This window comes from Fringilla coelebs (genome assembly GCF_963513975.1).
Source record: "Fringilla coelebs genome assembly, chromosome: 9".
Lineage (NCBI taxonomy): Eukaryota > Metazoa > Chordata > Aves > Passeriformes > Fringillidae > Fringilla > Fringilla coelebs.
This window is the reverse complement of record NC_140067.1, coordinates 24,433,829-24,451,079: the sequence shown is the minus strand read 5'-3', so window position 1 is coordinate 24,451,079 and position 17,251 is coordinate 24,433,829. Positions and strand designations below refer to the sequence as shown.

At 45.7% G+C, this 17,251-nt stretch overlaps 1 protein-coding gene across 3 annotated transcripts; it reads left to right on the top strand.

Annotated features, from left to right (window-relative positions):
• Nucleotides 1-457: 457 nt before the first annotated feature.
• Nucleotides 458-17,152, top strand: IVNS1ABP (influenza virus NS1A binding protein; the record flags this gene model as incomplete). 3 transcript variants are annotated; one of them, XM_084211891.1, is made up of 15 exons in its annotated part: nt 458-698; nt 6,287-6,518; nt 7,703-7,829; nt 8,141-8,310; nt 8,398-8,473; nt 9,180-9,353; nt 9,743-9,868; nt 11,228-11,335; nt 13,405-13,531; nt 14,046-14,270; nt 14,348-14,469; nt 14,640-14,766; nt 14,849-14,980; nt 15,124-15,297; nt 15,726-17,152. In XM_084211891.1, the coding sequence occupies 13 exons, from the start codon at nt 7,719-7,721 to the stop codon at nt 15,977-15,979; spliced, it is 1,926 nt and encodes a 641-aa protein (XP_084068017.1). In that variant the 3' UTR covers nt 15,980-17,152. The 3 variants fall into 3 exon arrangements, with proteins under 3 accessions (XP_084068017.1, XP_084068016.1, XP_084068015.1); XM_084211890.1 differs by lacking the exon at nt 458-698 and adding an exon at nt 5,574-5,826; XM_084211889.1 differs by lacking the exons at nt 458-698; nt 6,287-6,518 and having other exon boundaries at nt 7,695-7,829.
• Nucleotides 17,153-17,251: the final 99 nt, after the last annotated feature.

Genomic DNA, 17,251 nt, shown 5'->3' with positions numbered 1-17,251 from the left:
GGGAGCCATGGCTGAGGGGGAGCAATGGATGAGGGGGTCAAACGGGTGAGGGAGAGTTGTGGCTGAAGAGGAGTAATGACCGATGGAGACCTGTGGCTGAGGTGCTGACATGGCTATGGTAGAGTCACGGCTGAGGGAGTGTCACGGCAGGGAGGATCTCATGGCTGAGGAGAACAGGCAGCGCCAGGTCCGAAAGGGAAAGCCTACTAAACCAGTTGTGCTCGTGGCTGAGTGCTGCAACCAACACTCACGGCAGCAGCCGGTACGGGCCGAAACGGGCACGGCGCTCCCGCCCCACCGCTTCCTCCGCCTCAGCCCCGACGGGCCCGGCGCCTCTTCCCGCCGCCCCTGAGGCGGAGGGGCCGCGGAGGGCGGGGCGGCCGGACTCGTTTCGCGGCCGAGCGGAGCCGACCGTGGCCGCCCCAGCACCGCCTCCTCCCCTCCCCGCTCTCCTCCCGCCTCCCGGAGGAGGAGGAGGGTCCGGGGCGCAGCGCTTTGCGTGTGTCCGCAGCTCGCGTGGCTTCGCTTACCCACTTCGCTCCCGCCTTCCCTCGGCAGCGCCGCGCCCTCCGCTCTCCGCTCCCTCTGTTCCTCCGCTGCTCCTTCCCGGCCAGTCGGGGTTGCGCCTGCGAGTCTTCTTCCCCCGCATTCTGGAGGCTCCCAATATGTTCAGCGCCGTCCGCGCCCAGAGGCACCAGGTACGGCGGGCGGGGGCCGGGCAGGGGCCGTGCGGCCACGCTTTGTTCGGCGCTGGGCGGCGGGCGGAGGCGGCGGCCCGGGCGGGCGCCCCGCGCTCGGGGAACCGCAGCCCCTGCGGCCCCGCGGCGCTTTTGTTGCTTGTTCGGGGCCCGTTTTCTTGGGCCGCGGAGTTGCCCGCATGGCCTGAAGGGCGTGAGGCCGCTCCCTCCGTGCCGGGGGAACGGGCGGGCCCCGGCGGCCGGGGTAGCTCCCGGTGTAGCCCCCAGGCGGGAATTCCCGGGTTCCCCACGCACACGGGTGCGGGGCCAAGGTCAGGCGCTGCCTCTTCCAGCGCCACGCTGCAGCCGCGGAGAGGCATCTTCCTAAACCCGTACCGTGAATGGCGGGGGGCAGAAAAAGAGAATCGCGGGAATCCTGGACTTTGGAGGAAATAGCCGCTCCGGGATGAGCAACGTGTGCTGATAGCTGTTTGCCAATGCCATGACCCTCCCTGTCATCTATACCAGTTCTAGGAAGTGGGAGATAATAAAGCAAAAACAGTGGCTGTCAGCTCACATTAGTGCTTCTGGGGAAAGCTGATGAGGGCGAATGACCAGAGCGGTTTGGTTTTGGGTTTTTTTAGGGTTTTTTGCGGGGTGGCTGGGAAGGTGTACAGTATTTTCTGCGTGCATTCACCAGTTTCCAGAGTTTTTTAGAATTTTTAGAGGCGCTTCAAGGTAGAAAATGCCTTTTCATTGGCACTTTTGCTGTTCCTTCACCCAGCATTCCCACAGATAATAAAACCTGAATTGGCTGTAATTTCATGCAGGGTAGAAAAATACTGGCAGTGAGAGGCAAAACATCCGAGTTATTTCCTAAGGAGATGTGTGGTGATAGACTAATGGAAATACAGTCTCATGTCACTCCTTGTTTGTGTGGTTTGTGAAGGGAGGACTTTTTTTGTCTTGTTTGCCGTGATGGGTGTGCAGACACTACATCTATTCTCTTCTGTCAGAGCTAGAAAATAAGAAAGCAAGCAGGATGTGGTATTTTGATGGTGAGATTGATTTGATTTTCAAAAGCAGATTTTATAGCCACAAGCCTGACTCCTGGAGCGCAGGATGCAGCAGTCAGGGAATACTTTCCAGTTAGGAAGCTGTGTGTTAGCTGCTGTAATTGTCTGATTTTATTTTCATCACCTTGAATTCTTAAGGAGCAGGAGATGGTGAGAAAGGCAAAAACTGCCCAGAATGGGGGTGGAAGACAAGGAGGACATATAAACAAAACTCAGTGATTTGGTTGTGCGACAGATGTTTGGAGAACTGTGGGAAGTCTGTGTTAATAGAAAAAAATAGACACAGGAGGTGGGCAAAGGGGAGGAAAGAACTCAGATTTTAGTAGAGTGAATGTGAGGCAGAAGGTTGAAAAAGAGATGTAGATAAGGACTGTGACAACAACAGCAAAAGTATAAAGTGGGAAGGGAGAGGAAAGGCAGAACCAGTTTGAAAAGGGAACTAATGACCAGAGCTAGGGCTTAGAAGCGTGGGAGGCCAGTCCTGGAAGCCAGTGCTGAACAGTGTTACAGCCGGAGTGTTACAGCTGAGGGTTGTCCCTGGAACAGCAGTAACATTCAAGCATGAAGCCTGCTGCTTATAAATTTTTAAAGTCTGCATGCATAAATGTGTTTGGAAGAGCTCTCTGGGCTTGCTTTCTATAGAGGGTAGTCCAAGCATTGCACCTTCCCGGGCTGCATGTAAGAGATTTTGGAAAATAGCCACAGCACTCTGTCATTCCTCCTCAATTCCTAACCAGTGATAGCAAATATTCCATTTTCCCTCTCCCTGTCCTCACTATTGGCATGGGAGCATGACTAAGATTGATGTGCAGTGAAATAGAACAATTTTGTCTATAAGTCATAATTATCAGTGAGACTAAATCTTAAATGGAAAGCAACTGAAAAGTGAATAAGCAAAACAAAATTGTTGTAAATTCTGAGTCTTACTGTAGATTACTGGTGTAAAGAGGTTGGGCCTCTTCAGTGGTGTAAAGTATGTTAATAAATGTCTTGTCTTCAGTGTCCTGCCCAAATGCAGACTCAGACATAAAATATGATGTGTTTTTACCATAAATAAAAGCTAATGTATGAAATAAATGTTTTGAGGGTGTTTGGTTTTATATTCTAATACAGATAATGGACTGTGAGCAGTCGTAGGTGTGACCTACATTTCTTCTGAGCTGGGCTGTCACAAGCCAGAAAGCTCCAGCTGGGTGTTAAATTCCATTTTTGTTTCACAAGTGTCAATCAAGTGTCTGTCATTACATCAGCAAGTATTGATGTTAAATCAAAAGATTATCAAGTATCTCCCCCAAAGTAGGGCTTTACCTGTGAGTTGAAGAAGTAGTACATTAATTTGACTAAAAAGGTTTGTGCAGAATTGGCACAGCAAATGCTGCACATGGAAAGTGGGCTGTATAAAAGATGAGAGGTAAAATAGATGGTCCTTTGTTGTTAGGTCATGGGCAAGGTGACTGCCTCTGGGACTTTTTGTCTTGGTGGTCACCTGAGACCACAGCTCCTGCAGGAGGCTCTGCGGGGGAGACGCCTAAGGCAGCACTGAGGATCACTGTGTCTCAGTGTCATTGCTGTTTAGGTGGGTTTTCTTAAATGCAGTTTTAAATGGGCAGCAGTGAAATAGAGGAGTTCAAAAGGAGGGAATCTCCTTTCTAGAAGTCAGGATGTGCATCCAGTTTATCTCTGAGTGCATGATGAGCTGTGACTCGCTCACGGTCCAGTGGTACACGTACATGGCAAAGGAAAATCTCAGTTGGTGCACAACATGAGGCGTTCAGGAAACACAGTTACTACAACAAGGTTGTGTTTAAAATCCAGCAGCTGGGCAGACATTTGAGTCCTTGCATTCCTGTGCCTGGGAACAGCTGGGGTGCCAGAACACACCATGTGGATGTTCCGTGACTTCAAGCCTGCCTGAGCCCAGTGTGATCGGCTCTTGATCCAAGGGCGTCTCCAGCCCCAACACCAGTACCAGTCCTTACTGTTAAAATTACAACAAAAATCCAGGGTTTATGCATTACTCTTTAGTTTTTTGCATCATTTTAATAGTAAGGGAACAGCTACTCTCAAGTAGGAGTTTTCTCCAGTGGAATATCTTGTTCTCATTCTGGGATGATAATTCTGTAGCTTTAATGTGTTTATAGAAGTGCATTTGAATGGAGCTTGAACAGTCATGGTATCAGAGGCACCAGGCTTTACCTGGCTGATAGTCATGGGAACATCTCACTTGGCTTAAAAAAATTTAAAATCCTGGATAATTATAATAAAAGTCACAGAGTTCTTCATGTGCTGAGCTAAAAGGGAGTATAAGCAAGGAGGGGGAGGTAATGACAAAGTGATTTCGATTTTAAAAAGTAATTGAAAGGAAAGAGTTTGTTTGCAGTACCTGTTTATGACCTTTAATGCAGAATAGGCAGTGTTCTTGACTTTGCGGTGAATTTTGGCTGATAGTTTGGGTTGTGTTCTAGCAGCAGTACTCCAAACCAAAATGAGAAAAGTTGTGAATTTGCTTGTGCTGTTCAATGCTGTTCTGAGTAATAATATTAGCCATGACACACACAACAACGTTGAAACTCTGTGGCAGTAATTAAGGTGTTCAAATTCCAAAATATTCCTATTCCTAGATATTCAGATTGGACAATACCATTAGAGACATAAATGCATCTGCATGGGATTGGTGTCTCACACAAACAGACAAATCTTCCATTTCAATCCAGAACTATTTTGGATGACCTTCTTAGGTCTTCGAGGTCCCAAGCAAGTACATGTGGCAGAGTTAGAACATTGGAACTAAAACTGATGTATTATGGCCCAGAGATGTAAACTGAGCAAGGCTTATTGTGGGATTTAGTTAGAATAGTTTGACTAGCTGTCCTTTGACTTGAAATGTTTTGGTTGAGGTGAATTTTTGGGGAAGGTGGGGACATCAGGCTGTTGGGTTCTGTTTTGAGAAGTTTGCTTTAAAAATTGCAGTGATTATGCCAGTTGTACCATCGGGGGAAGTGTTGACTCCCAAATGCTTAATTAATATTTGTTAAATAGGGCTTGGCGTCAGCTTTTTAACTTGCCTGTAGGATTACAAGAAGAATATACCCTAATTTATTATTAGTTAATCTCACCTTTATGTGAGATTTCTTTTCCCAGCAAAGCACACTGGCAGTGCAGTGTGTTGATGGAAGTTGTGTGCAGGGGTGCTGCTCCTGCAGTGCCCAGCATTCCGGGTGCTGTGTTCCCGTGATGTGGGACACTGCTGTGCTCGGGAGCAGCTGTTCCCTTCTCCAGACTGCATGGCTCTGCCTGCTCCAGAGCCAAGCTCTGCGAGTATTTGCTCTGCCTGCACAGTTCTGTGCTGGCTGGAATCTTCTGCATGCCCAGCTGTGGGAATGGGCGCAGTGTCCATGGAGCTGGTACGTGGTGGGATAATGCCCTCTGCTGCTCCCAGGAATCAGCCTCCTGCTGGAGCTTACTGGGTTGCACCAGGCACCAGGCAGGTACCGCTCCTGCCAAAGTCACCCTGGGCTGAGCGCTGGCCACGCACCACGGTCACAAGGTTCTCTTCCCTGAAACGGAGGGCACTTTTAGTTTTTGACAAGGAGAAATGAGCTGCACCTATTTTTAGGAAACCCAGTTCCGAATGTGGCATTTATTCTGTGGATACAAATATAGTGTTGGAACTGAAGTGATTGATGTTTTCCTGAGGTGGCACCAGGGTCATGGAAAGTTCCACAGTGAGTGTTTGTTGCCTGTTCCCTCCCTGCTGCTGCTCCTCCTCCTCTTCTCCCCTCCCCAAAAAATCCTGGCATAAAGAGCCCACCAGCATGTGAATTCCCAGCAAAGCCACCCCAGTCTGCACTGCCAGTGCCGAACTCAACCAGAACCCAGCAGAGTCTGTTCCAGCAGAGAGACCTTTTACCAAAGAAAGCTGTCATACAGATTCCTGACTTTATAATTTCTGGAAGTAGCGGAGACTGGAGACATGCCCAGTCATTTCAGACATGTCCTTAATCCATCTTCAGACAATTTTAGGCATTCAGTAGAAGAAGGCTATAAGTAGATGAGCACAAGAAGAGCTGAAGGTAGGAAGCTTGTGGATTGTGTTCTTTTATAAAATGGAGTAATTTCTGTTGCATTACATGTGAGTTACCTACTTGTGGAAGCAATAATGATAATAGGATGTGCTAAAGGACAGAGTTGGTAAGGGATTGCCTAAAAATGGGATTCAGCTGTTCTGACTTTTTTCCTAAGCACTAATTTAGCCCTTTTCTTGTCTCCAGAGGCATAACGATGATGTGGTTGATTTCTTATTAGGCACGAGGACATATTGGTGTCAATATGGAATTTTTCAGACTGCTTGCTTTTTATGGGGGAAAAAACCTCCAAAAACCTCCCCAAAAACAACAGCAACAATAAAACAACCCCAACTTGTTTGTGAAGAAAAACTTGTTTGTTTAGGTCAGGACTGTGAATCAAGTTTTATGTGAAATACGTGGCAGCGCTATTTGTTGTCGTTACTGGATCCCTTCTCCTTTATTGCAGGTTATGATGCATGATTATCACAGAAGAAATTCATGTCTATAGCTCATAAGGACTATATTACATCATCTTCAAGCCTGATAGTTTTGGAATCCATATTGCAGCTGCAAACACACGTCTGCTTTTGCATTTCCACAAACATCTTCCCTGTCAGGAGAGCCTGAAACTCAAGTGCTCTGTTCTAACACAGTGATACCATTGGGCTATTTTAAATTTACAGTCATATATTTGCTTGGTAAGTTGTACCATTAATTGTGTATACAGTAGTTAATACTTCTGCTGAAATTATGTAAATTTAAAACCTTGGTGTCTTTTCTTTAATAAAACACAACAGATGGATGTTTGTAAGTAAGATTATTGTTGCCAGTTTAGGGTTGAATACTCGCAGCAGTAAGTGAATTTAAAATAGATGGATTTACAGTAGAAGTATTTTGTGGCAGCTTTGGTATTTTCATTACTGATTTTTGCAATCCACTACTTCTGGTTTGGAGTTTTCTTATTTAGTGTGATCTTCAGAATTTTCTTAAAGTTGAGGTAGAAATAAAAATTGTTGCTGGTAACATTAATAGAATCCTACATATGCTCTAAGATTTTTAAGGTAACTGTAGTTCTGTGTATATTAGCAGCTCAAACTTAGAAATCTGTTTATTGTTTTAAATTGCTATTTCAAATTCGTTAGGTCGTGTAAGGGTAATAGTTAAGTGTTCTTAATTAGCTTCTTCCTTGGAAAGTGCTTAACTAAATAAGAATCAATTAAAGAAGCTAAGAAATAGCTTCCAGATAAAAAAAAATTAAAAGTTTCCTGAAGTTATTTTTCCAGTCTTGGACTGATCTCCCTGAGGTGGTATCTTTGTGTATGGCTGAGGTCTTCAAAAGAAGTTGTTCTGTCTTTGAGACGATTTAAAATACATAATTGTTGTCCAGAATTTATTAAATTATGTCTGTTTTGTTGGTCATAATGTTTTCATGACTTCCAGCTGCTCTAAAATACTGAGTCATTACTCATAAAATTAAACAGAAAATGTTTACCTATCTATTCTACTTCACAAGCTACTTTAAATTCTCAGTTCTTATTTTTCAGCGTGGCTGGGTTTTGTGTCTGCAAAAAATGCAGCTGGGCCAGAGTGGTAGGGAGCGGAAAGTCGTGATGAATAATGTTAGCTGGGGATGGGTCTACCAAAAAAGATCTTTAGGGAGGGAATCCATGTAATCCAGTGGTTCCCAGCTTGCTCCCACAGAGCTGGCACAGATTCAGCCTGTGGTTTTGAACCCAGTACCTGCTGAAGGGATGTGGCCTCAATCTCTGAAAATCATTAATCCATTAATGCCCCCTGCGTGTTTGTTTGCAAACAGTGTTGCTAGTAGTGCTGCACTGAAGCAAAATGCTGTGTGTGTAACCTTTGCCCATTGCATGTGCAGCCAGACCAACACCAAAATGATTCCCAACGGATATTTGATGTTTGAGGATGAGAACTTCATCGAGTCATCTGTTGCCAAACTCAATGCCTTACGGAAGAGCGGTCAGTTCTGCGACGTCCGCCTCCAGGTACCTGTGCCCTGCCCCAGTGGGGTGCCTGGGGGATGTGGGGGTTACACCACATGAAGCTGTTGCTTCGCAGATTGGGAGATGTGAGATTTTAGAAGCCCATTTTTCTGAAAAATGCATACTAAAAAAAATCCAAATGGGGTACACTTTGAGAGAAGCGATGCTAACTTTCAGCTGGAGACTGTTGATTTGAAAAATTGAATTGAATTGGAGCACTCCCTTGAGTCAGCCCTGATGTTGTGAAAATACAAAGGTAATTACAAAAAAATCCTCACCAGCACACGGGCTTCTTTTTTGTGTTTGACGTAAAGGTGTGTGGACACGAGATGCTGGCGCACCGAGCCGTGCTGGCATGCTGCAGTCCCTACCTGTTCGAAATCTTCAACACTGACAGCGACTGTCATGGAGTTTCCCATGTGAAATTTGATGATCTCAACCCAGAAGCTGTTGAAGTTCTGTTGAATTATGCCTATACTGCTCAGTAAGTAGTTCTCATGGTAACTAGAGAGAGGATAGACTTTGATTTGAAAAATCAGAATAATAAGAGGTAAATTTCTGTATTTAATAGGTTAAAAGCTGATAAAGATCTGGTGAAAGATGTATACTCTGCAGCAAAGAAGTTGAAGATGGAGAGGGTTAAGCAGGTACGGTTCTCAGATCTCTGGAAGTCCTTTCTGCCTTCCCAGGCTGACAGCATTGCACCTTTTGGTGTTAGTGAGCCAAACCCTGATGCTTCTGTGGAACAAGCGCCCAGCACAAAGCTGCTGTAGATCTTCCTTAGCACTGTATTGATTTGGTGCCAGCTGGATGTGTTGCTTCCACTTGAGCTGTCTTGGTGCCAGGGTGTTCCCTGAAGTAATGTTTTGTATTTGTGCACCTATGTAAGAAAAACAGCTTTAAATCTTGGCTGATTCCTTACCTTCAGGTCTGTGGCAGCAGTGCTGTGCTTGGTTTTGTTGGGAGCATGAACAAACCTGTAAATCTGTCAGAAAAAGAGTAATTCACACACTCCTGAACATAAATTTGGTAGTGCTTGACTTTGGAAATACCCTTAGCCGCAGATAGGGGTACCCTTAAAAAGGGAATTGGGATCATTAGCTCACCTGACTGAGAAGCAGTTTTGAATAGGTGTTCAGTAGAAAAGCATGGGGTCAATGCAGATGTCAGTAGCTTCCAAATGTGTCTTGCGTTTTTCATTTAAGATGTGCATATTCCTGTAGAAGGCAACATTCCCTTTGCAGCACTGGCATGGGGATGACAGCAGAGTCACTATTCTGCAGCTAGAAAACAGCTGCTGTATGGTGGGATAGATAATTTAAATGTATAAAAATTGTCTGCTTGCATTGCAAGGTTTGTGGTGACTATTTGCTCTCCAAGATGGACCTGCAGAGCTGCATCTCGTACCGGAACTTCGCCAGCAGCATGGGAGACTCTCGGCTGTTGAACAAGATCGATGGCTACATTCAGGAACACCTTGTAGAGATTTCAGAACAGGAGGAATTTCTCAAGCTCCCACGGTTAAAGGTTAGCTTCAGTTTGTAGAATTCCTTCTGGTACAGGATTTCCAAAAAGCAACCTGAGGAGCAACTAGGATTTCCTTCCCTTTTGAGGGCAGGAAAGCTTGGTGTATTGACTGCTGCCAGTAATGTGACAATTTTGGATCTGTGTCCTATTCTTAGTGCTGTGAACCTTAACTGTAGAGAATATGTGCTGTCACCCTTTCCAGATGTAAACGGTGATTGTATTTAAATGTGCTTCTTAGTTCCATAGGCTGAAAGCTCCTTGTGGTGTTTTCTGGTTCTGTGGTAAAGAGAGAGTTATGCTCACTTTGTAAAGTACAGCATGCTACAGGGAGAGAGTAAATTCCCAGAGAATTCCTACAGAGTAAATAATCTTTTCTCTTCTCCCTCAAGCTTGAAATAATGCTGGAAGACAATGTTGGCCTACCCAGCAATGGCAAATTGTACACAAAGGTAATCAACTGGGTACAGCGCAGCATCTGGGAGAACGGAGGCAACCTGGAAGATCTAATGGAAGAGGTTAGTCTTTAAGAAAATGGGATTTTGGAATTAATCATTAAAAAAAAACCCAAAAAAGCCAATGTGAAGGATGATCCCTTTTTTTTTTTTCTTTTTTTTTCCCCCTTCACTTTTTTAACTGACCCTAAAGAATTTAAATTTTGCTGTAGGTACCCCTAAGCTGAGAAACTGGGGGGGTGTTCAGGTGAGCTGAATGCACTGTTCAGTCTGGTCTTCACTTTCCTTTTTGCTCCCCGTTGCTGTATAGTAGCCTCAGAGTGGCCTGTATCTGCTTTAGTTTGGGGAGGTGGTACTGAGACTTGCCATAGATTGGTGATGTTTTCCTTTACAGGTTTTGCTTGTAAATGCACAGTAGGTAAAAGCTTCTAATGGTTGTTCCTCCCCGTTGGTTTATCTCCCCATAGGTTTATTAACAAAACTAGGATACCAAGGCTGAAGAACCAAGAAGAGCCTCAAGTGTATTGACACGTACAGAAGCAGCAGTCCTGCCCCAGTGCTCCTAAGAAAATCCGCTGTGGGCAGAGAACGATCATGATGATTTAATGGTGTTTACTTACTCCTTTACAGGATGCATTATTTTGAAACTTGTGTGTTGTTAAATGGCTTTTCTCATGAATACTAATGGTAGATGTAGCCTGGGCAGTGTTTAATGGCAAAATTAGCGGGGAGATAAAATTTTTAATTGGCTTCAGCAAACAGACTACCAAATCTTGTGACATTCTTCAAATTTTTCAAAATTGCTATTACAAGCACAAAAGATCCCCAAAAACACTTGTCTAGGCAAAAGTACATGTTGATGCTGTCGTATAATCTCAAGTGTATATTTCCTCTTGGAGAAACTAATTTAAAACATCATGTTGAAATTAAGATGCGTTTCGTTGAAACAGCTGCATCTGGTTTCAGTGGTGCACAACAGTTTCTTCCAGAACCTAAATTTGTGTTGTCTTCCCTCATTCCCATACCTTTCTTTTAGAGTCTGTTGGCTTCTCTTGGCCTTTTTTGATGGAGATAAATATGTGTATTTTTCATAGCAGAAAACTTGTGTGCAGGGATAAGGAAAATGCATGAGACTGTGAATTTGTGTAACTGCAAATTAATGTGCGTTTTGCTTGTCTAATGTTTCTGTGCTGGGAAAACAGCAGAAGCCCATGGAAAATGAAGATTTCTCTCAAGCTGAGAAAGTAAGGAACCTTCACTCCCTATTTGAAGATTGCCACCATGACATCTGCTTCCTTTTAGTTTTGCCACTGTGCGAGCTTGAGATGAGCTGACGAGCAGTGTGGTGCCTGGGGTAATGTGCCTGTAGCTGAGGAGCACAGAGACAGCAGCCACATGGGTGTTCTGTTGTTGTTTTTGCAGGTGCAAACGCTGTACTACTCAGCTGATCACAAGCTGCTTGATGGAAATCTGCTAGATGGACAGGCTGAGGTGTATGGCAGTGATGATGACCACATTCAGTTTGTGCAGGTACCAATTGCAGACAGTCTCAGGTAACCCCAGGTAGACTGGAGCAGTTTACAGCACGCCTGAAGTCCTGTGTTCTGCTAGCAGAGAAGGCAGCAGGTGCTGTAGTGGTGAAATGCAGCAGAAGGTGTTTGGCTGGGAGCTGCTGCAGGCCATGATGTGCTCTCAGCTTCTGTCTCTTTGGCAGGCTGGGCTGACTCTCACCCTTGGCACAACAGAGTGCTCTAATTCTGACTTCAAAATCAATCCTTGCTGTTAGAAGAAAGAAGAGGCAGACAAGCACTCAGCTGTAGGAAGTCAGCTGAGACCTTGTAGAGTTCCCAGAGACTGTAGACAAACACGGACTGCTTGGCTTGCAGTGGGGAATGTGTCTGGTAAATTTGGGCCCAGAAAAAGATTTCAGATCCAAGTTCTAATCCTTCAGTTGCCAGCGTCCGCTTCTTTTGTTCAGCTGCACTGGTGGTGTAGCTGCCAAATCTCTCTGATGCTTTGACTGAGTGCAAATCACTCCTGTGCTTTTTGAGAGGTCTTTTGTTACAGTTTTATTTTTTATTTCTTACCAGGTGTAATCCTTCAGAACTCCAGAAAACCACATGGCTTAGTACAAACGCAGGCTAAGATAGAAAGAATAAAAAAGGACTAACAGTTGTAAATTAGCAGCTGTGTTATACAAATGAACTTGGTTTAAATTTATGAATTTGAAGCAAATACATTGTAATATTTTATAACAGTGAAACATGTTTATACAAAAGTTTCCTTCATGAAATTCTTAGCTAATGTGTAAAACACTGTCCATCCCAGAATGTGGATTTTAGAAGTGAAATGAGAGGAAAAGGAGAAGCCAGCCAATTTTCCAGTTTGTTAATTGGTTTTAGAAGGCATTCACAGGTTCTCCACCCCTGGATACCATTTTTAATGCTTAGAAGCAGAGAGGTGTATGTTAAGAAAGTTCATTTTCAAAACTAAGACCAGGACTTCTCAACATTTTTCCATCAATTCTTTCTAATAAGAAAAGTCACCAACTTCAGACATCCTAAACAGTTGAGGGAACTAACACTAAAAATCCCCTAGATGCCAGTCCTAGAAAAATTGTAACTTCTACATTTTTAAATTACAAAACTTTGTATTTTCTGTTGCGGTTGAGGCAATTTAAAGATAAGAGCCTAAGTGGTTAATTGGATGAAGGTTCAGAAATAAAAAAAATGCTCTCTACAAGTGTGCTGCTTGTCATGGTGAGCTGAGCTTAGCAATCCAGCTCCTCTGTGTGAGGTTATCTGAGTTAGGTGATGTGTTTCTGAAGTCTTGTGACAGTTTCCATGGAGATCAGGCTCCAGGGAACTGTACAGGCATCACAGACTTGCGACTGTGGTCATAAACTCTGCTGCTGAACAGTATAGACAGCATGGTAACTTCCTGTGCTTCAGGAAGAGCCTCAACAACCCAGCCAACTGTGCTGAAACTGAGAATTTTGAGTTTTTTCTTAATAAGAGTAAAATAATGCAAGCTACAGTATAAATTTAATTGGAGATGAAAAGAAAGCAGAAATTTCTTGTTAACGGGAAGTATCAAGGGACTAAAATCCAAGAAACAGCTAATCTGAGCACAGAGGGGAACTGAGGTGAAATTAGTTTGTCTTCAGGGAACGAAGAGAATAGTTTATTCACTTCCAAACAGCATTATATAATTAACTCAAGTTCCAGAAGCAGAGCTTGGGAGTGAGGCTCCTGTGTGGTAGCTCAGTTCTCTCCAGCTTCGTGTAGCTCTTTCCTTATATCTGTAAATCCTGCTAGAAATGCTCACTCACTTCAGGGATTTGCAGTCCAGCACCAGCAGTATAAAGCTGCAGTCACAGGATAAAGTGAGTTCCAGGAGAAAAGTGTAGGGTGGTTTTTGGCCACTGTTGCTGGGCAGGCAAGATGTTCTGCTCAAAATATAGGTGTGCTATAAATGCTGCTCTGCGGAGGTGGTAGACAAGTGTGCTCTGGAGTAGCTACGCAGTGTCTCAGAGAAGCAGAGGTAGAAGGAGCTGTAGTCTCTGGCTAGGTTTCTGTAGCTGCCTTTTGATTTTGCAGAAGAGGCCACCACGTGAGAATGATCACAAGCAGATCAGTAGCAGCTCCTCTGGAAGTCTTTCTCCAAATGCTACTGTTCAGAGTCCTAAACACGAGTGGAAAATCATTGCTTCAGAGAAGACTTCGAGTGAGTAACAGGGGCAGGGGTTGTCTAACAGATGGGTCTCGTCTCGGGTACCTGCCACCTTCTGCTCCCTGGGGATTTCCTTCACATCTCTAAGGAATGCTGAGGTGTTTCTTCTTACTGACGATACAAATCAAGTAATTTGTAGGGTGCTTCTGATGTACCTGGGCCAAACTGGGATGACATTTCAGTTCCTTATCAACTAAATCCATGGTATGTCATCATTCTCCCAGAAAATCCTAAGGAGACAGTCCATAGTTAATTAACAGAGCTGTTTGCTTGGTGTGTGCCAGGAGACTCCCAGCATATGTTTAAGTTGCTGTTGTACATCCTTCAAGCACTTTTTTAGTTTCTAAAGCATAGTTGTCAATAAGACTTTTGAAACCAGTAACCTGAAAAAAACGAAGTTTCTGTGCTGCCAAGGGGAGTGGCACAGCCAGCAGAGCCCCTTTGGCATCCAGCTCAGTGCCCCATCCCATGGCACCGTGCTTAGGGTGGCGGTGTGCTGTCCCCGCAGGTAACACGTACCTGTGCCTGGCCGTGCTGGACGGGGTGCTGTGCGTCATCTTCCTGCACGGCCGCAACAGCCCCCAGAGCTCCCCCTCGAGCACCCCGCGCCTGCTGAAGAGCCTGAGCTTCGAGATGCAGCCCAGCGACCTGATCGAGAAGCCCATGTCCCCCATGCAGTACGCGCGCTCGGGGCTGGGCACGGCCGAGCTCAACGGCAAGCTCATCGCTGCGGGTGAGCCGGGGCAGGGGTGCTGGGCCGGGGGCGGGCTGGTGCCTCTGAATGCGGAGCCAGTAACCTCTCGCTTGCAGGGGGCTACAACAGGGAGGAGTGCCTGCGCACCGTGGAGTGCTACGACCCCGAGAAGGACACGTGGACGTTCATCGCACCCATGAGGACGCCGAGGGCCCGCTTCCAGATGGCAGTGCTGATGGTGTGTGGGGTGGGGAGCAAGCCTGTGGGACCTTGCCTGGGCTGAGCTGAACAGGGCACACTGAACAGGATGGCTCTAGAAGCCGTTTCTCTGTAGTTCCACGGTTACCCGAGTGCTCACCAGCTGGCTGGTGTGCTGAGAGGTGACGGGTGTTGGTTTGTTCCTCTCAGGGGCAGCTGTACGTCGTGGGTGGGTCAAATGGCCACTCGGATGACTTGAGCTGTGGAGAGATGTACGAGCCCGAGATTGATGACTGGACCCCTGTTCCCGAGCTGCGGACCAACCGCTGCAACGCAGGTGAGGCCTCTGCGGTGCCCGGACTGGGGGGTGGAGACTCAGCCAGTTCTTACTCACTTGCCATTCTTTCCTGTACCAACAGGAGTGTGTGCCCTGAATGGAAAGCTGTACATTGTGGGTGGTTCTGATCCCTATGGCCAGAAAGGACTGAAGAACTGTGATGTGTTTGATCCTGTAACAAAGGCTTGGACAAGTTGTGCTCCCCTTAACATCCGTAAGTTCCCTGGGGACTGGGCAGGGATGGGGAGAAAAGGGCAGAACTGCACCAAACCAAAAACTACACCAAAGCAAAGTCCCTTTGAGTTGCTGCTGCTGTGGGCTGGTGCTGGTGGCTGACTGTGCTGGCTTTGGTTGCAGGGAGGCACCAGTCAGCCGTGTGTGAGCTGGGGGGGTACCTGTACATCATCGGCGGGGCTGAGTCATGGAACTGCCTCAACAGTGTGGAGCGCTACAACCCCGAGAACAACACCTGGACCCTGATGGCGCCCATGAACGTGGCACGGCGCGGCGCTGGCGTGGCTGTCCGTGATGGTAGGGCTGGGGCTGCTGCCTCAGGGCCTTTCATGCCTGCTCTGATGCGAGTAGAATACAAGCTGTGCTCCTTTCTGGGCAGGAAACAATACAGTAGGAGCCTGGTTAAATGCCCAGTTTTAATTAAAAAAAAACCCTCTTGGTTGCGGGGCATTTACTCCACCCCTTTGTTCAGAAAGTGTCACTGTGCAGCTTCTAGAGCTGCATCTGTTTGAATTTGGACTTAGAGTAGCTCTTACTCAGAATCAAATTCCTGTCACCTGTCATGGGCAGGAGACCCAAAGCAGATCGCTCCTCTAAGTGCAGACCTTGACCAGGCCAAGGTCTGCAACAACACCTGGGTTCCTTGGGGCTTTGTTGAGCCTCCTGGTGGGAGCACAGGGCCAGCTGGTGCTGAGCAGTGAGCGTGGCTCCCTTTCCTCACACAGGCAAGCTCTTTGTGGCTGGAGGATTTGATGGCACGCACGCGGTGAACTGTGTGGAGATGTACGACCCTGCCAGGAACGAGTGGAAGATGATGGGCAGCATGACCACACCCAGGAGCAACGCTGGCATCACCACCGTGGCCAACACCATTTATGCAGTGGGGGGCTTTGATGGCAATGAATTCTTGAACACACTTGAGGTCTACAATCCAGAGTCAAATGAGTGGAGTCCCTACACCAAAATTTACAAGTTTTAAGTGAATTAAATTCCCTTTTCAAACTAACAGGCTTAGTGATGTAATTGTGTTTCAGTTAGAGGTACACCTGTGAATAGGGGTGGGGAGGGCATAGATGTTGCCAACAGCAACACAGAGCTTTTGCATATTGCATATTAACGTGCTGTATATATTTGTTTTGGAAAAAAATATTGAGATGAAGGGTTTTTTTGTGTATTTTAGAACTTTAAAGGTTTTGGTTTTGTTTTAAAATTTTGATGATAACGCAAGAGAAACTAGACTGGGCATATCATTTCAGGAGCTTCCCCCAGTATTTGTCACTTTGCACATTGGATGACTTCTTGGAGGTGTGTTCTTGGGGCAGGAAGGGTAAAATTTGTGGGGGATAATGTTTTTTTCTTTCATCAGGCCTTGGTTTCCTTCAGTAACTGGAACAATCTGTAACAAGAAGCCTTATTTAAATAGATATAATGGCTATTTTTTTTATTATAAAAAGCTGACATGCCTCTGCTAATACCTTATCTTTTACAATTGCCTTTTTATAACAGTTTTTATATACTCAGCAGAGTATTTTGTCTGTTGAAATGCAAATGGCAGATAAATGGTTATTGAAACAAAGAGACAGCCTTGGAGTTTCTAGAGCCCGAGTGGGACAGTGGATTGCCCCCACAGGTGAGCTGCTGCCTCTGCTGCAATAGTGTGAGTTAGTCTGCACCACCTTCCTTAGAGCTGCATAGGGTTTCTGGACATAACACACCCAGACTTTCTAGGCTGGGAAAAGGATTTGGCTCCAAGTGTTTTGAGGAGAATGCAGAGCATGCTTTCTGTACAGCAGTTTTGTTACTCTGGGTGAGTTCATCTTTGTACAACAACAGTTTGGGGAGGGGGGTTCTCATGGGTTTTAAACTCTTGCCAGCTGGCAAAAAAAATGTGTTGTAGTACCTGTCTTAAGTTTATTTTTCTAATATTACCAGCTGGAAGTGTGATAGAACACAAATAACTTGATTTTGTATGTGCTCATAGTCCTGTTTTAGTTCACTTTCTCTGTTCCTATGGATCAAACGTTGGGGTGGGATGACTTGGTGTCTAATGTGTAGTGCTGCACATCTAACTCTGGGTGCCAAAACTAGCACTGACTGCTTGCTGCTGCTGCAAACACATTAAAGGTACCTTTTGGGAAACCCTTGCACCACAGGCGTGCCCTGACCTGGCTGTGTGTCCTTTTCTTCAAGGAGGCGGTGTCCAAAGAGATACAAAAAGTGACATTTCAGATGGGTGTAGGCACAGGACAGG